General features: G+C 39.2%; 1 protein-coding gene across 6 annotated transcripts in view; it reads right to left on the bottom strand.

Annotated features, from left to right (window-relative positions):
• The window catches only part of rxraa (retinoid X receptor, alpha a), a 221,505-nt gene that overhangs the window by 44,951 nt on the left and 156,490 nt on the right, over window positions 1–20,064 (bottom strand). For 3 of the 6 annotated variants that reach the window (XM_033976212.2, XM_033976216.2, XM_033976215.2), the window contains exon 4: window positions 3,957–4,107. In XM_033976212.2, coding sequence (XP_033832103.1) covers window positions 3,957–4,107 — 151 coding nt within the window. Of the gene's footprint in view, window positions 1–3,956; window positions 4,118–20,064 lie in introns of all 6 variants that reach the window. The other 3 variants (XM_055225681.1, XM_055225683.1, XM_055225682.1) reach the window with 1 other exon arrangement.

Below are 20,064 nucleotides of genomic sequence, written 5' to 3'. Positions count from 1 at the left end.
TATAGAATTCACAAGCCTCTCAAAGCCCAGTGTCATCAGGTCTCGGAAGCTAGGCAGGGTTGGGCCCTGGTTAGTACCTCTGGGAATACCGGCTGTCACACTAGAGCAGCATTGGATCTAGTGGAAACTGTCACTGTGTCCTTCAGCAAGACACTTAACCCACATTACGTAGGATCAGTATGGCGTGCGTTCATGATGGTCAGAAGGTAAACGGGAGCAACTGCCCACTTGAGCCGATTGCAGATCCAACAGTTAAAACGGGAATTCTGCATGGTTCTCATGTGTGGTTGACAATTTTCATTGGTGCTTTTTCACTGAAAGCTTTTTTTTTTTTAATAAAACAGATTTTAATTTTCTTTCTTTCTATGCATTTCAATCATAATTTGCTGGGAAATAAATATAAAGATTTAATTTAGCTAACCTTATGAACGTATAAAAAGCTAGCATTTAGCAGGTGTATGGACTGAGCTTCTGGGAATGTCGGATGTCACACTGGGGCAGAAATGGATCTAGGGGAAACTGTCACCGTGTCCTTCGGCAAGACACTTCACCCACATTACATAGGATCAGTATGGTGTGTGTTCATCATGGTCAGAAGGTAAACGGAAGCAACTGCCCACCCGAGATTACAGATCCAACAGTAAAAATGGGAATTCTGTATGGTTCTCATATGTGTTTACTATTTTCACAGGTGCTAACAAAGCTTTTTTAAATTTTATTTTCTCCTTTTTTTCCCCCTGCATTTAAGTAATAATTAGTTGGATATTAAATGTAAAGATTTGATTCAGCTAACCGTATGAACATTTGTACAAAAAGCTAGGGCAGGTGTATGGACTTAAAAAACATTGAAAAGCTTCTGGGAATACCGGGTATCACACTGGGGCAGAAATGGATCTAGTGGAGTGACTGAATAATGCGCTAAAGCACTTAAGGTGTCTTAAAAGGCACTATGTAAATTCAAATGCGTTATTATTATTATTAAAAAAGTGAAAAAAATCTAGTAGTATTCTGTTTTCCACATGCCCACGCAGCCTTTTCTTTTCAAACAGACAGTGGATTTAGCTTCCAGAAAGTCTGAAATTGTCTGTAGATTTCAACAATTTTACTATTGTTCTGTTTCGCTGTAAAAACCTGCACGTAATGATTGTTTATATTGTTATGGACTATAGGAAACAACAGTATTGGACACGGGACATTTTATTTAATTTAACTGCTAATGTTAATGATGAACTATTATAATGTAATTGTAATGAAACATGTATTTTAACCTGCCCAGGGACTGCAGATAGAAAGCAGCAGTAGCTAAATCTGGTTCTAATCATTCTTTCTTTTGTAAGATTAATGAATTTGTACAAGCTCTCTGATGAATAAAGAATAAAAAAAAAAAGAAGAAGACAAATCTGCAAATCTGAAAACCTTTAGAACTAAGCTGTTTAAGAAGAGCTTTTTGTGAACTTTATGCAATCTTCTTTCCCATCTTCCTGTGCTGACTTGCACTGGCTCCCCATACCTCTGCTACAGTATATTAGGTTACATAGTAGAAGGTGACCACCCACACAATGGCAACAGGGCATGGGGAGGCTGTGCGGTAGACATGCCCAGGGATGAGTGATGTTTTGTGGATGGTTTGCTTTAGACACAGCCTCTTTCTCTCACCTCCAGTAAACCCAGCTAACATGCGCCGGAGCATAGGATCCGCACACCGTCGGGACTGGACCTGTCTGATTATTTAAGCTGTGAAATCTAATACTAACCCTAATGTCATAGTTGCGTTTTGATTCATTACAGCTGCACTATGTTTACTACTTTTCTGGGCAAGTACCTGCAGATGTTATTACCTTGCCTGAAGATCTCCACAATATGTCATTAAAATGTGAGATGATTTCAAATTTCTTAAACATGACCTATCTGTGTCCAATGAAATCAAATATAGCTTTTACTGATAACAACTGTAATGCTGATTTATTTTTAGTAACAAAAACATTGGGTGTGATAGCCAAGTTGTTTTATGTGGGTTTCCAGTTTCAATGCTGAAATCCAGTGGGTTTTATACCTAAAAAAAACTCCCTCTGATCTGAATCGTCACTATCTAAACCCTAAAGTTCCTACAGCCAATCATTAATCAGTGCTAGAATTCTGGGGGCATATATTGAACTTAACATGGACAGGCACAGTAACGCTTTCCACAGACCTGACCTGTAACTAGGTAGCACCATGCACCTGCTTATCGCCATAAAGACAGATAACCATAATGCCATACTGTGGAACATTCCAGGCAAAGCAATAACATTTCTATAGAGACAAGCAGTTAGCGGACCCTCCACCAGAAAAGATACGAAGTGAACCTTTTAAATCGAGCTAATTTAGTCCACTTCCGTCTCAAAATGCTTGCCCCTCGGTGATAAATGTTATTTGCTAGCAATCTATGAAGCTTTTCCAAACGTTCATAAGGTTAGCTAAATAAAATCTTTACATTTAATACCCAGTGAATTATTATTGAAATGCAGAGAAAGAAGGGGAAATAAAACAAAATTTATAAAAAGCTTTGTTAGCACCAGGAAAAAATAATCAGACATGAGAACCATACAGAATTCCCGTTTTTTTCAGTTGGATCAGTAAACGGCTCGGGTGGGCAGTCGCTCACGGTTAGCCTCCTGGACGGCAGCGTTTAGCACCAGATTTGCACACACTGTTGACTGTTGTGCTTCCAGTGAAATGTCCCGCAGCGTGGAGCAGCAGCAGTGTGAAGTGGTGCCAACTCAAACGCGTCTAAGGAGGTCTCTTACTTTGAAAGGGTTTCTACAGTATATGTGGTAAGACGCGCTGCCCACATCCATTTGATCCTGTATTACTCTCAGTCTATAACTACAAATGATTTACAGGTCCAAAATAAGAGGCCAGGATGAAGAAATGTCATGGGTACAGAGATCGCGCTTGTGATATCTTTGCGGTGGCTATAGTGGTTATGTAAACAGACAAGTGCGTATGGACCATCTGAGTGAAGACAGACCCAGTTTGTAATATGAGTGTCATGGCTGGGTGATCGAGGCTGTGTCTTTTAAAATAATGACAACATATGCTTTTACTCCATGTCAAGTTGGCAATCATAAGTACACACTGTTAAATAGCTCCATGTATCTGACCCAAACTGCACTCACAAGACTACACCTGCACGGGAGTTCATGCAAAAAGCAAGTATTTATGTTAAAAAAAGTGCTAGGAAACAATGGATTCTTGTAAAGACTAGACTAGAGATTAAACTTGAATTCAATCTACCTTTTTATGTATAAATATATATAAAAAAATCTTCAGCTAACTTACTCATTAACCTCTCCCTTCTGTTGTTGTCCTATATAATTTCTTATAAACTAAATCACATGTGTCAAACTCAAGGCCCGCGGGCAAAATGTGGCTCGCCATGTCACTTTATGTGGCCGCGACAAGGTAAATTAAAAGGTATGACTGTCTTAAAATATCAGTTTATCAGGAGATACACAGTTACACAGATGTTTTTTTCAAATTCATATGCATTATTCGTGAAATGAATAAGTAATAAATACAGAAACGGTTAATTAACAAGATTTTTAAAAAAGTTTTACATTTACATTACATTATTTAGTTACATTTATACTGTCCTACATTTACATCTGGCCCTTTGAGAGCAACCATTTTGCTGATGTGACCCTCTGTAAAAATTTGTCTGACACCCGTGATCTAAATAAAAGGATTAATCGACTGATACAAATTTTGATTTTGATCACCACCGATTAATCGACTAAACAGCTAAAGGTCTCCAGCCCTAGAATCCAGAGCAGACAATGGGTGATATATGATTTGAAATTCAAGGCACTCAAAGCAAAAATAGAAAATAGGAGTAAAAACTAGACACAGCACTTTGTTGACTAAAGCGTGTCTGTAGTTAGTGTTATGCATGTAGAGTTGTTGCGTTGGCGTACCTGATGATCGGTCTCCGCAGATGGCACAGATGTGTTTGGTGAGGGACAGGGCGGTGCTGGAGGGTTGGGCCGGGACCTTCATGACTCCATTTAGACCCAGAGGAGGCTTTATGTCCTCGGAGCTGCTCACCGAGTTCATGGGCGAATTCAACTGGAACATCAGCACATGCAAACAACACAGACCGATCACTACTACTGTAAGGACTGGGCTTCAGATGATATCACAACATGCCAGTGGGGGATGAAGTACTCAGTTTGGTTACTTCAGTGAAAGTACAGAGACAGAGGCAAAATGTTACTCAGGTAAAAGTATCACATGAAAAAATCTACATAAGTAAAAGTATTAAAAATGTACTTTAAGAGTAAAAGTATTTCACACTAGTTTTAATTTGTAAAATGTACTGATGTTAATTAAAAATGATACATATTTTGGTCATAGTAACAATACAAATCAATGTATTTATTTTTCTTATGAATTTCATGTATTTTCCAGAGTATAAGTCGCACCGGAGTACAAGTCGCACCAGCCAAAAAATGCATAATAATGAAGAAGAAAACATATTTCACATATAAATCACATCTGAGTATAAGGTGCAGCCCCAGCCAAACTATGAAAAAAAGTGCGACTTATAATCCAGAAAATATGGTATTTATTTTTGTTTGCTCAAAGTCGAAGCTTGAATTCAAAAACTCTTTAGTCAGGATTATCATGAACAAGGTAAAATTAACCCCTCAAATCACATGAAAAGTACATTTTACTTTTCAGTCCAGTTCAAAAATGTAGTGGAGTAGAAAGTACAGATACCTGCTCTTAAATGTAGCAAAGTAAAAGTAAAAAGTACCCGCTGTAAAATGTACAAATAAGTACAGATACCTAAAGTACAGATACCTAAAAATTATACTCAAGTACAGTACTACTTTCACTTTGTTACCTTCCACCGCTGCAACATGCTATAGGTCAATCAGATTTAATACAGATGAAGCGTGGCTAAAATGAATATTGATAAAATGTAGCTTTTTGTTGAAATACATTGAGTTCTTGGGTTTAGTCACTGATCAAAATGATCAGGTTCGACTTTTATCAATGTATCTTTTGGATATTTCATGGCAAAGTACAACATAATCGATTGACTCTATGTACAGCATGACGCTAGCTAGCTCCCTTGTCTCGAAGCTTATGCTAACTTTTATTAAGAGTGTAAAATATAAAATAACAACCTATTAAGATTCAAATTAATAAAAAAATAAAGACTACCTGATAATTTTTAAACGTAGAATGTTTCAGTTTGTGGTGTTGTTTTAATATTTATTATGCCTCAAAAACAGCATTAGCGTTAGCATTGAGAAACAAAGATCTCTCAGAAGTGTCCTCTGATGAAGTATTCATTTTATTTGTGAAGTCTTTAACATGTTGTCAGTAACGTCAACCCGCAGCTCCCTGTACACTGCCTTATCTTTAAATATTTACTGTATTCATTTTAGCATGACGTAGCAAAAACCTCAAAGAGATAAAATTGGACACAAAGTAGTGACGCTAACAGTGACGGGCGTCGTTGTGCACAGAGCCAAATCAGTAGAAAAAAATGTCTCTTTTCCCACTGGGACCAGTACATTGTCACATCACAAGCAACAATATTTAATGTGTCGATGAGTTAATTAATTTCTGCATAAATATATTGACCATAGAGGGCTGCACAGTAATAACACTATATAACATACTTAACAAAAACATAATAAACAGCGTAATATTGGGACAACAGAAGATCAATGCATTTACGTTATACAAAATTCCTAGTAATCCAGTCTTCATAGCAGGTTAGTGTGAGGATTAATTGTATTAACTGTTATATACGTCCTTTGTCCATGAGTAATTATCATGCAATTAAATGTACAGTATGTTACTTTTCTTCTTCTGTTGGGTTCCTTCAACTTGTTTGTGACCATGGAGATGCTATTCCTTTTGCATGGAATGTCCTACAGTATGGCATTAAACTTACACATCTCCATGGAGACAAACAGGTGACACCACCAGGTCAAGGTACAGGTCAGATCTGCGTAAGAATGAATACAGTATTTTGAGTAGTAAAAGCATAATTCAACAAATTCACGTTCGTTTACTATGATGTCTCTTGGCGCGCCTGGGAACACCTTGGGGTCCCACCGTAGGACGTGCCTGGGGTGAAGGAAGTCCCAGCCCCGGATAAGTGGAAGAAAATGGATGGAAGTTTGTTTAATGCCATACTGTGAAACATATCAGGCAAAGCTAACACACACGGAGACAAGCAAGTGGCAGACCTAGAGCAGCATTAAAAGTAATGCCCCATCTGTTTCATTCATCTCATTTATTTTCTACAGCACATTTTACAAGCAAGACAGTTCCACAGAGTCTTGACCAAAAACATTAAAAGAAAAGAGAAAAAATTATGTTGAAATCTGTGAAATAACCCAAAATCAAAAGGCTTTAAAAAACAACATCAAACTTTCAATCTTATTTCGTATTCCCCATGCTACCAACATGGTCTGCACTCGTAGCAGTCGTATCAGCAGTAGCAGAAGTAGCAGAAGTAGCAGAAGTAGTATTAATATCTAAATCTGCCATCTTTGGGGAAAACGTCTGCTCTCCTCCCTCCTCGTCTCAGATCCAAATCTAGCGCAGCGGGACCCTGGTCTACTCCACCCCAGCTTCTATTTTATTCACGCCCTCTCTCCCAAATGTTCTTACGCTAGCAAAAATAGTCCATGCCTTTACCGATTTTGACAGAACAGCAGAATAAATCGCAAAGCTTAATTTCCGCAATCTTTTTAGAAATAGCTTTGATAAAACTTGTGATGACCTCTTCTTGCCTTTTGCTAAATGCAGCGAGCTAAAGGCTAATTACGCTAACTGGCAACATGCTGTTTTTTGGGGGTTTTTCCAGAGATGGTAAAAATGTTTCGGGTTAGGGTTTAAATGATCCTGAATAGTTAAAATTAAACGATTAGTGCTAGAATATTGGGTCGAGAGTGACGGTCTGCAGAGATTGGACATTCGAAGTAATTAAGTTTAGGAACAGGGTTATTTTTTTTAAGTTACGTATGGTTACAGTTAGAGTTATGGAAATGGTTAAGGCTGTTTTTTTTTTTTTTAAAGCAGATCTATTATGCATTTCAGAGCTTTTAACATGTTTTAGTTCTTTTTCCTTCTCATTTACCCTCTCGAAGTTGTATTTGAAGCGATTCGTGCATGTTTGAGCAGTCTACTCTCGTTTTCACCGCCACCGGCATACGCCCACTGCTCCCTACTTACTACGTTCTCCAGCTTTATTTTCTTAATCCGTGATACGCGTAGGATTCTGCAGCGTACTAATGAAACAAAATCTGCTGCTTACTAGCGTGATGTGCAGCTATCCATAGGAAAGGCCGACATCTTCATGGCTCTTTGTTATTTTACAGTGACGCAAACTCCCATTGAGCAACTCGGTTTTCTAAGACCGTTTCTTTTATCAAGTCGTCATAGATAAATACAGTGGTCCCTCGTTTATCGCGGGGATTACGTTTTAACTCCAGTGTTTCTGAAATTTGCCGGTGCAGAACGTTTCATCGACATTGTGGGTTTTGTCGGGGAGAAAACTTGCAAACTTACAGCACTTTAGAGTCACACTACGATCAAACATTTGCGTAAATCTGGTTGAACACATTCTGTACTGTTCAGGAGACGGAGGAGACTGATGGACAATGGTCTACAGTCCCTTAGCCAATCAGGACGCAGAACACAATGCACGTTCATACGCTGTAAAAAAAAACATGCAAAACGGCACTAAAAATATCCGTGAAACAGCAAGACCGCGAAAGATGAACCGTGTGATTGTTTTTTTTTTTTTTTTCGTAATTTCATCCACTAGCCTTATCTCAACTTGCACCATAAAATAAAATTAACAAAAAAAACCTGTCAAAACGTATAACTTTCAGGCCTGCTTATAGCTACAGATGCTAACACATTACCGCGAACAGAGCTACGTAATCACTTCTGTTTCTCCGGACAGCACTATCTAGCATTAACCATGTACGTAGCTTACAATGTGAAGTGGAACGCAAGCTAGACAAACCATTAGCAAGCATCTCCGCTATAATAAAAATAGAAGCATGAAAGCATTCGGCGTGGAGAGAGGAGACTGAACAGAAGGTAGGTAGACTCAATATGGGCCAATCTGAATGTATCATTGTGTTGGAACTGGACCAATGTCAATTTTTGATGAGCAATTTTAGTTTTGAATGATTTTTAGTTACATTTTGTTAATAGTTTTTGTTTGGCCTTGTTTAACTCAACAAAATGTCACTCCGATTTACTCTTTAGCTATTTTCCAAAGTACATCATCTAACTTTCCACGGAGACATCAACGTATCTATCTAAATGGAGAAACATAAGTGACGCTACCAGGGCAAGTGACAGTTCAGATCTGTGGAGAGGCAACCCCACTTACAATAAGAATGTATTTTCAAGGAAATAAAAACTGCTGCAATTGAACACATGAAAGCTGGGTGAATTAAATCCCATACTGTGGAACATTGTAAGTAAATATAATATTTCCATGGAGATAAGCAGGTTATGGGCCTCCAGAAAACCTTACATGATGCACCTTAAAATGAAATTAGTCAGAGTAAATGAACACGATAAGATTGGGCACCAAATAAATAATGTGCCTTGCTCAACGACATGCAAAAAAACCTTAATCTCTTTATAAATAATGATCAGATTCATGATCGGACGGAGTATTTATGGACTAATAAGAACCATACACGTTTTTGACGAGCAGGATCTCACGTAAACGGAGTGGATTATTTGCTTTTTGTCTGAAATGGGGAAATAATCGCTGTTTTAACAACTCAAGATAAGGTAAGTGGCTAACGCTAGCAACTTCACACAGAAAAGGTTAATTTAAGAGTCTTTTATTCATAATTGGCGATAAAACAGCACTTCTCTCTGCTTTCATTCAGTTGTGGTTAGTTAAAAGACCTGGTGTGGTCCACTGTTCCTGCAATGCACTGTGGTCTATGTTGACTGGACAGTACTTTTCAAGGTGCATTATGGGAAATTTTGAGTGCACAACACAACCTAGACATTCGGACACCACTAAATAGTGCCATAACTAAGGAAGTATGGACATTGAAATACAGCCTGAGTCAAAGATTGTAGGCTATATCAGTTAATGTGGTCCACGGAATGGAATAAAACTTAAAAATATTCATGGAGATAAACATGTGACTTCCCGATAACAAGTATTTTTGTCAGTAAACAAAGTATTTCCTGTAACCAAATTAATAAGTACCACCATACTGTGTAAATTCCAGGCAAAACAATAACATTTTCATGAGACGAGCAGGTGATAGACCCAATCAAAAACGTACACAGTGCCCCCTTTAGGTTAAATTGTTTTTTAAAAAGCAGTATATTTCATCACTATTCTGTAGCTTCATTTAGGCCACAGTATAATATGGTAAGAGTAAGTTGATGTCATGAGCTCAGACAACAGAAGAGTCTTGTTCTAGTTCTGAAAAGGAGCTCAGCTGTGTTTGGACCAACCTGACAGGCAGCATTAAGAGATCTCATGAGCATAGAAGACACACACACATGCTCTCTCTGTCTTTGCTTTCTTTATCTCTCTTTCTCGCTCTCTGTGCTTTCTTCATCTGTCTCTCGCTCTCTTTGCTTTCTTCACCTCTTTCTCTCTCTTTGCTTTCTTTATCTCTCGATTTCTCTCTTTGCTTTTTTCACCTCTCTCTCTTTACTTTCTTTATCTCTCTCTTTACTTTCTACACCTCTCGCTCTTTGCTTTCTTTATCTCTCTTTCTATTTCTCTATTTTCTACACCTGTTTCTTTGCTTTCTTCACTTCTCTGTCTTTGATTTCTTCACTTCTCTCCTTGCTTTCTTTATCTCTCTCTCTTTGCTTTCTTTATCTCTCTCTTTCTCGCTCTCTTTGCTTTCTTCATCTGTCTATCACTCTTTGCTTTCTTCACCTCTCTCTCTCTGCTTTCTTTATCTCTCTCTTTCTTTCTTTGCTTTCTAAACATCTCTCTTGCGTTCCTTTCTTTCTCTCTCTATCTTTGCTTTCTTCATCTCTCTTTTTGCTTTCTTCATCTCTCTTTTTGCTTTCTTCATCTCTCTATTTTTGCTTTCTTCATCTCTCTTTTTGCTTTCTTCATCTCTCTGCTTTCTTATCTCTATCTTTGCTTTCTTCGCCTGCCTCTCTCTCTCTTTGCTTTCTTTGAATCTCTCTCTCTTTCTCTCTGGGAAACCCCTCTGATATTACCAGTACCAACACTGGATGAATATATCCTCCATCCTTACTAGTTATCCTTTCCCGTCTACTCTCTCTCTCTCTCTACTCTCTTTGCTCACTCTCTTTACATTAAGTAACCATTCACCCAGATGCACACACATTCATACACACTGTGTGCAAGGGGGGGTTAAATGTCTTGCCCTTGCTGGAACTGCACTAGATCTGACCGCTCAACCGATGATGTTTATGTCGAGAGCCGGATTCGAACCGCCAACCTTCAGATCAGTGGACAAACACTCTACCAACTGAAATACTATATCTATGTTTCATACAGAGAGATATCAGTCTGGTCACCACATCCTCCAGCCAAACTTAAAGGTCCTATATTACACAAAATTGACTCTTTAAGCCATTTTATAATGTTGTTACCGCTTCAAAAACATATGTGGAGTTGTGTTTTGTTTCATTCACACATGTTTGAGTAATCCTGTCTATATTTCCGAAACTGATAATGCTCTGTTCCACCTTGTGATGTCACGGCGGGGTAGTTTTCAGCTACGTTTTACCTTTAGCTCAGTAGAGGTTGCAAATTACAGGGCTGAAAATATCCAATTGATTCTAGTGAACTGTATTACCCCCTGACATCACAACATGGAATAGAGTGCTTTCTGATTGAGAGAAGAACCCAGATTTTGTGTGTTAAACATGTGTGAATGAAACAAAACACAACTCCAGATATGTTTGTGAAGAGAAAACAACATTGTAACATAGATCAGAAAATAGCGTAATATGGCCCTTTAAACACAACCATCCACTCAGATTACTTTATTTCAGTGATGCATGTGAAACAAAAGAGTTCACTCATCACCGATCATTTAACAAAATCACATTAATCCGTGATGTTTTTTAGTCCCCCGGGATATGTTTTCCTGTTTTTTCCCCTCATAAGCAGCCATATTTGTTTTGATACAGTTTGATACAATTTTGCTCTGAGTTGAACGATTCATTCATATCTGTATCATACCCATCAGCCGCACATGCACACGTACGACACAGACGACATCGCATAGAACCCCCGCGCGCTGATGTTAGCATGGCAGCTGCTAGCATTACCGCTATTAGCATGCAGGTTGAAAATCACCCTTTCTTCCTCACTTACCTTACGCCTTCCTATCATCCCACAATTATCCACCGCAATGAGTTTATGAGCGCTTTTCACAACTTTCCGAGACCGCAGTTCTCAAAGTTTTGCTGTCGGGGCTACGCTAAAATGAACTAGCATGCTAATATGCACTTCCTGATTACACAGACGGTACACAGTGGACTTATTTTGACCTCAAGAGCTGCTTATGCAATACATATGTACTAGAGGAAGACAAATTTTGCTCAAAAACATATTAAAAAATCATGTGCTGCATTTATTTGCTTTATATTTGAGCATTGCAGAGTTGAATAAATAACGTATGTATATATAACTCATTATTAATACAAACTACACCACTACTGTTTCATTCTTACATTTTTTATGGACAGTGCTGTGTATACTGGAATGCATAAAACTTGCTTTGTCTGTATTGAGTTTAGCTGTTAGTGGTTGTGGCATTAGCACTTGAGCAGCTGACACGAAACACTCAATAATGCGCTCTATCCACTGACACACACACACATGGGCTTTATTTACATGTAGCTGTTTAAACATGCACTGTGTATTGATCTCATAGATTTAAAGCTCTCGCCAGAAGATTCCCTTGACTCACCGCAGCCCAGATCACTTGTTTGTTTACATTCATATAGGAGGATTTTTGTTGGCCAAAGAGAACAATTTGTGTTTCAGATTTTTTTTTTTTTTTGCATGTAAACATACATAAAATAAATGAACTCATGCACAAGTAGTTTGCAAAGATACGAAAGCATTTGAAAATCTTGGTTTGTCCCACAGTATGAAAAAGATCCAAGAGCAACAGCCTTAAAATAATATAGTAAGGTAATAAATAAATAACCAGGTCAATGAAAATGTATGCAGCATTTCAGTATAAAGAAAAAAAACAAAAACAAAAAAAAAACATTGAAATTGAAATTATATAAAAATGTATTTCTAAAATACATAAAAATAATATATAAATAAAAATAAAACAATAAAAAATAAATAAATCTAATCCATAGAAAGATTTAAAGCCACAGGATGTAGCCCCAAAAAAAAAAAAAAAAAAAAAAAATTTGGCTGTGTTTGTTGCAATGAAAAACATGCACCCTTTTTGCGAGTGGGCTTGCATCTCCATAAACCTGATTCTTGTTTGGCCTAAGGATGGTATGTGTAAAGACATTAAAATAATAATAATAATAATAACTGCAACTGTCTGTCAAAACTGTCTATCCCGCAAAACACTCCCTCCACTACGTTACCTCCATGCACACGCCCCTCACGTGCACTCCCCCTCTCCTCTCTCTCTCTTACCTCTCTCCTTTAAACGCAGGGTCAGAGTCGTCCTTCTTTGCCTGTGGCGCTATGCTAACCTCTAACTGTCTCCTTCAGCCTGCGAGGTCTCAATCAAGCGCCCCTACGTGTGTGTCTGTCTGACGGAGTAAACCTGCTACTGCTCACCGTCTATTTTCAGAGCTCCATGCAACTTAATCTGCACCAACAGGGCTCCCTACGGCGGCACAGCGGGGTGGGGTGAGGCAGGGTGGGGGGGCTTGAAGAATGGAAGGTCGTTAGGCGTTAGCGTGCTAATTTGAGGGCTGAGAAGCTAAGGTGGCATTTATGGTGTAAATATTGACGATCTTAATGTCTTATAAATGTCCGGAACCCTCATTTTAGTTTGCAGTGGTCCAAACGTATTCCTTATTAAACTAGCATGCTAACAGCGCACCAGCATTAATTCTTGTTTCGTGGACGATATAAACTTTCAGAATAAGATGCAGACAGCACACAGTAGTTTTATTTTAACCCTAAGAGCTGTTTAGGTCCCAATATATCTGTACTGCAAAACAGGTTTTCTTCTATTACATGAAAATAAATCCAGTACAGCCCCTTTAATTAGTGAAAGGCAGATCAATATACTTAATATCTTGATCCAAACAGTAGGTAATCAATTCTGATACAAAATATAAATGCTTACAGGTGTTGTTATTGGTTAAAATACCTTGACAAAGCATACATACTTTAATATAAGTTCTCCACGCCTCTCCAGAGATCAGACTTATAACCTAGCTTGGTGGCACCATCTGCTTTTTTCCATGGATATTGATCAGTTTAAAGCAGACCTATTCTGCAAAATCAACTTTTCAGAGCTTTTGACCATGCTATAGTTGTTTTCCCTTCTTCTTTCCCCTCGCAAAGTTGTATTTTGTATCAGAATTTCCATGCATCAATAGAATTACTATAAAATAGACAAAATATATATATTTTTTAAATCAAATTAGTATTTATTTTTCTTTCCTTGCACAAATTAAATGAGTTGTAATGAGCTGTACATACGAATTACTATTTGCAGTTGTTGCACAAGAGAAGATATAGCCCCTCTATTCAGCAGGAAATATACTGCAGTGGAGTTTTAATTTTCTTTTATCCAAAATACATTGTTATCAGATCGATATCGAGAAAACAGACTTAATTGGTATTGGATTGAAACAAAAAAAATCACTGGCATTGCCACATCAGACTCTAATTTCGATCTCTGTTGGCATGAACAGCAAAGTTTATCTTAGAATAGATTAATATAACGCCTTGGGGAACTTTGCGTATATAGCATACAAGGCAAAAGTAGCATCAGTAGTATCAGTTGTCCACTGATCTGAAGGTTGGCGATTCAAATCCAGCTCTCATCATAAACATCATTGGTTGAGTGGTCAGATCCATTGACTGGAGACGCAATGAATGCTGTCCTTGGGCAAGACGCTTAACGCACCTCGCCTCCAGTGTCTGCGTACATTGGCGTATGAATGTGTGTGTGAATGGGTGAGTGGTTCCTTAAATGTAAAGCGCTTTGAGGGTTTGCTATTTACAGTAGTTTCACAATGTACTCTCCATATTAGGAAAACATGCAATTTTTTCCCACAAATTTGGTTCTAGCGTAAAATGAACAAAACATTGACATGGACTTGTTAGATACAAGCAAGATGGAGAAAGCTGTTGAGATTAGTCATTGTAGACCTCCCTTCTAAAAAAACAGGCCACGTGTGCGCTGCGGCCGGGCCATGCCAGCTGGACTAAGCCATATTGTCCTGGGAAACCCCTCCACTCCTCCAGCATTATGTCATCGGGAGGCTATTGGTACAGGCTTACAGTTTCAATCTTGGGACAAATTGGGAATGCAATCAATCAAAGCAGCCTATGACGCAATATTTGAATCAAAACTATCGCACTATTAAACTTGATTTGTGTATTTTTGAGATGTTTAGTGGCTATTGACATTGGCAAGCCTGTTTGACATCATTTATAATTTGAAGATGAAGTATTTTCAGATGACAAAAATGACAAAATGACCTGCCAATCAGGATGGAGGTAATAACATTTTGAATATTTCTCCATCCTGCGTTGCTCTTTAGTCTGCACTATTCACTCAGTCCACACTTGATGATGCTACACTTTTTCTGTAGCCACGTCTGCCAATCACTCAGTCACACACCGCCTTCATGGATGTAATGTCTTGCCCAAGGACACAGCAACAGTATACACTAGTCAAAGCGTGATTTGAACCACCGATCTTCAGGTGGGTAGGTGGGCATATTCACCTTATATCAGAAGTTCCCATGAGCGCCGCCATTGACATTCAGGTTGTATTATTTTGCATATGGCTGCCTCCAGTGAATTGGTGCAGCATTGGCTTGTTGGTTTGTATGAACATTCTACACAAATGCACCTACTTTATGTCATAATTTGGCAAAACTTTTCTCAAATTCTCCATTGAAATGAATGGGAATCCTGCTTAACCGAAAGTGCCGCCACAAAGAAAGCACGGTTGTGGAGCATTTTGTCAAGATTTGGGGTTTTTTTTTTGTGTGTCCTGTGCTGGTTTCCCCCCTCCCCTCTGTGTTTGAGCTTGGAGCTGGGCGGAGACTCTGGCACCACCTCCACACACTTGCTTCCAATCAAGCAATCAAGCCTTCACCTGTGAGTACTAAAGGACTGAGGACCCAACACTCAGGGCCCTTCCAGTATTCTTGTCATTTTCTGTTTTTTCTTCATGTCGTGCTCCGGTTTATTTGTCCGTGTATCCACTGCGCTCCTACACCTTGGAACCACTCTGCGCCTCCGTCTCTGACCCAGCTCTCGAACACCCCAGCCTCTGACCCTGCGACCCACGACCTGCCCCAAAACTACTGCCTACTACACTGCTCTGTCTACCTTCACTCACATTCATATATCTACAAATAAACTCTTGAACTGTTTCCCCGAGTCTGTATCTTTGGTCCCTCTGTCAGTCTTTACGACACATTTAGAGGCAAAAGCGAGCGGGGTGGAAAAAGGTCAGGAATGAATAAGATGGGACTATACACCTAAACTCCGCCCACAACCACATTTTAATTCGAGCTGTTAAACTGAGGAGTACCTGGACGACTTAAGAAGACATTGAGGGGAGTGGAGGAGGAGGGGCGGGGTCTGGAGGCATAAGGAACAGTGCAATTGGCCCAACAGGTATCTTCAAACTCCGCCCCTACATCCAGAAGTTTGGAACAATAACACCTGGATCTAATCAAGGCAGTCCTGCGTGGTGTCACATGTTTAAAATATTCAATTAGAAATATATTAATGAGAAAAAAAAAACTTATTTCCAAATTCCCCTTTTACAGTATACAGTAGAGCCCACCCGCTCACATGCGCTTATGTAACGTGCAGCGAAGGACGTACACAGCACAGCGGGGGGCCCACGTTCGCCCGCGGGTGTCACATTCTCCACACGGCTGATAGAAGTGATTAGGAGGCCCTCATCTCCCCCCTCGCTCCCAACCCCCCACCGGGTCCTGGTTGGAGCGAGCTGGTAATCAAACGCAGCGTCATGATAAATTAATGGCTCACAGAGAAAGCTCGGATACTGGTGGCGCTAATATTAGAGTGAGGTCAGTGTACAGAGATAGCTATAGCGCGTTAGCTACAGCTGGTGGGATGGATGTGTTGTGAGATGGTATGGGGGGCTATATGGGTGCTAGCGAGGTTGGAGTTCGTAAGTAAGATTAACGCATAAGCCTGAAGATTTTCAAACCAAGTACTTGAGCTTTGGCTTTCACAGTACCACCAGAGCCAAGCCAGGTCTATATCAGGTCTAAGCCAGGTCTATATGAGGTCTAAAATTGGGCTAGGATAAAATTAGACTAAACCACACAAGATTAGACGCAACTAAAAAACAAAGATGCCAAAACTAATACTGGTATCGGTTCCAAACATCAATTAGGGGCTTGGTAAATCGGACGTTTTGCAGTAATTGTTTTCAAGTTCCTACAATGCTCTTGCAGACTAAGAGAAAGTGTACAACGTAGCTTTTCTGGTGGCGCTATATCATCTGCTTGTCACCATGGAGATGTTATTGCTTTGTGTTGGAGGTTTTATGATGAAGAAATAGAATTGTAGAAATAGTAGTTAAAAAGTACCATAAGAAATGAGTTTGGACCTATGTTAACAGTTTAAAATTAATTTGTTATGTTTTTTTATGAAGGTAAAAATAAGTATAGCACTAGCAATGTTCCACAGTATGGCATTAAATTTACCAAGCCATATTACAGCTCAGACATGTGGAGAGGTGAGCCACTCAAGTAAATCAAGAATGATATTTCTCTGTATTTTTTGTACTTCTTTGCATCTCAAGCTCGGCTAAACGTGATCGTCCAATCAGATTTGCGTTTTTTTCAGTGACGCATGTGAAAAGAAAGAGCTCATCAGTCACCTAGCTACCATTTACAAATAAAATCAAATTTATCTGACTTGAGATTTGCTCATTGATTCTGCAGAAATCCACAATGTTTTTCCAGCCCTCTATTTTTTTTTCCAGTTTTTTTTTCCCCGATAGTGACAGACCATGCGTGTCCCTGATTGGCTAATCCACCTGTCAATCACGGCCATTCTGAAAACAGCTACATTCTCTGGTTTCCCGACTCTGATCTTCGTATTGAAGTATTGAAGAACTGTGTATTCTAGACGCCAGGCAAGTAAGAATGTACTTTTTCAGCGATAAAAACTGAAAAAATGAAGCCAAACTGCCAAACTGTGGAAGATCTCCATGGAAACATCTCCTGGGAAAGAATTAGCGGATAAACCCTCCATAATTTCTAGTCCAATAGTCCATTTTTTTAACATCAACTAACCTTAATAACATCTCCATCACACTTTATTACATTTATTTTAATTCAACGCACAACAGAAGAGGTACATACTGAGATCTGCATATACACACCATGTTAGTGCTAAGCCTGGCGCGCTCTATTCCTGGCTACGGACATGCTGTACTGCTGTTGTATCACTGCTGCATAATACAAACTCACGGCACGGATGTTATTTGTTCTCCGTATGCACACTCCGAAAGATAACTTTGTCTAAAAAGGTGCCCTTGAAGTGAAGGCTTCCACGGGAGGGTTGTGTGCAGACGAGAGGTGCGTTTGATGTGTCGTTATGAGCTAAGCCAGTCTTAAGCATAAGGTCTCTGTTGTCTTCAGTTTTTCCTGTCTGTTCTTTCATTCTTTCGTTCTTTTCTCCTCCTCTCGCTCCTGGGACCATCTCTCCCTCCACAGCGGAGTTTGAATGCTAATAGGTTACAGGAGATGCAGAGCTGAACAGGCTATTGTTTTGGAGAGGGGGTGTCGGGATTGAGCAGGGAAAGAAAGTTGTTTTTTAAATTTTATTATTATTTCTTTTATTTTGGGCGTGTTCGGGAAATTGGTAAGTAAGTAAATGGTTTGGAGAAAGTTGGTATAGCTGTTAAAAATGAGCGTTGGGGCAGCTAAAACAGTCAATGCGTGGACTCATCATAACAGTAATGCTTTTTTGTGAAGAGCTTTGAAAATATAAAATGGTCACATTTTATATTTTCTAATTTTCTAAGTGTTTTACATCAAATAACTACTCACCTATTCACACATATTCATACACCAATGTACGCAGACACTGGGGGTGAGATAGGTTAAGTGCCTTTCCCAGGGACACAACAAAAGCATTCATCTGTGGGAGCTGGAATCTCACCGCCAACCTGTGGGTCAGTGGATCTGGCCACTCAACCAATGACATTTATGTCGAGAGCGGGATTTGAACCCCAAACCTACGGATCAATGGACAAACACTACCAACTGAGCTACTATCACCCCCAAAATGAAATCTATCATTTATGCATTGAATCAAAATTCAAATAAGCAAATTGTCTATACTCACAAACATGAAATCACTGTTTCTGGCTTTAATTTATTTATTTATCTGATCAGTGTACACGTTACAGGTATCTTAAAATCCTATAATCTGCTGTTGCACCTTCACAGTGGCTGTTTGAACAATGATTTATGAAACCTTCCCCATTAAAACATCTGTGTGTAACAAACTGGTCAAACTAATATGACAGCAGTATGTGAATGGTGAATGTAGCTTTAAAAAAATAACTACTACAAACCAGTTCATTTTTTTAAATTATTTATTTAGAATATGTTATCTAGATATAGTAATACTCCTCCCACCTCGCTCCTTAGTTGCATTGATTTCCTATGCTATTTACAGTTAAGGGGCGACAGGAGCTCAGTCAACCTGGGTGTATGTCCAATCCACATACACCCAGGTTGGCGGTGCGATTCCAGCTCCCACAGACGAATGCTGTACACCCTCACCCCCAGTGTCTGTGTACACTGGTGTATAAATGTGTGTGTGAATGGGTGAGTGGTTCCCTGATGTAAAGCGCTTTGAGTGCCTTGGAGATGGAAAAGAGCTATATAAAAATGTGACCATTTACCACGCTGAACAGCTTTTTTTACTTAGCTTTTTGCCTTATTCAGGAAGTTGCCTCGGGCGACGCAAAGATTATTTCAGCAAATAAGTTCTATATGGACTACAACACAGTTTTCAAGTTTTCAATTGGTGCTGTGTTGACTTGGTGGACAGGAAGACTGAACATTTTACATATATAAACTTTACAACATTTCCTTTTTGAATGAATGGGATTGCTGCAAACAACTGAATAAACTAATACTACTGCTACTACTACTACTACTACTAGCACTGCAGTTGGTCAGCTGTCCCACCCTGACAGCTGAGTTGCCAGGGTTGAGTAAGTCACCAGCCCGGACCCCCTCTGACCCCCCATGACCCGCACATGTGAGGGGGGCCGGGCATCCATCTCTCTCTGACAGCAGACGACACTTCACAGCCGGGTCTGAGGAGGTGTGGACAGGGTCACGGTGTCACCCCCCAGATAACCCTGTGACCTTTCACCCCTGACCCCTGCAAACACACTCACTTCCCTCAACAAACAAACTTATCTCCTCCACCTTTCCTAAAATTACCTAGTGTTATGTAAGGATTCAAATGGCATCAGAAGTGCAAAAAAAAACAGGAATACAAAGCTACAACACTATTATGCGCAATAAGTGGCTATGACTATGGTTATGTACAGGTGAGAATATGGAGAGAATAAAAACAAAAAGCAAGTTAAGTGACTCCAATGGATTAAATGAGACCAATTTTAGACTTTGAGGTTCAAATCCCACAGTATATAACCTACACTATATATATAAGAAGACGTATTATCAGTTCTTATCAGTTCTTCTAAACACTGATGTGCCATTCAATTATACCTATGTGCAATACTCAAGTCACTTCACGGAGATGTTATATTAGAGTCTATTTTTAGTTTATTTTTAAGTCTCTCTTTTTTTTATTAT

This window comes from Periophthalmus magnuspinnatus, chromosome 12 (assembly GCF_009829125.3).
Source record: "Periophthalmus magnuspinnatus isolate fPerMag1 chromosome 12, fPerMag1.2.pri, whole genome shotgun sequence".
NCBI lineage: Eukaryota > Metazoa > Chordata > Actinopteri > Gobiiformes > Gobiidae > Periophthalmus > Periophthalmus magnuspinnatus.
This window is presented reverse-complemented; position numbering and strand designations above follow the sequence as displayed.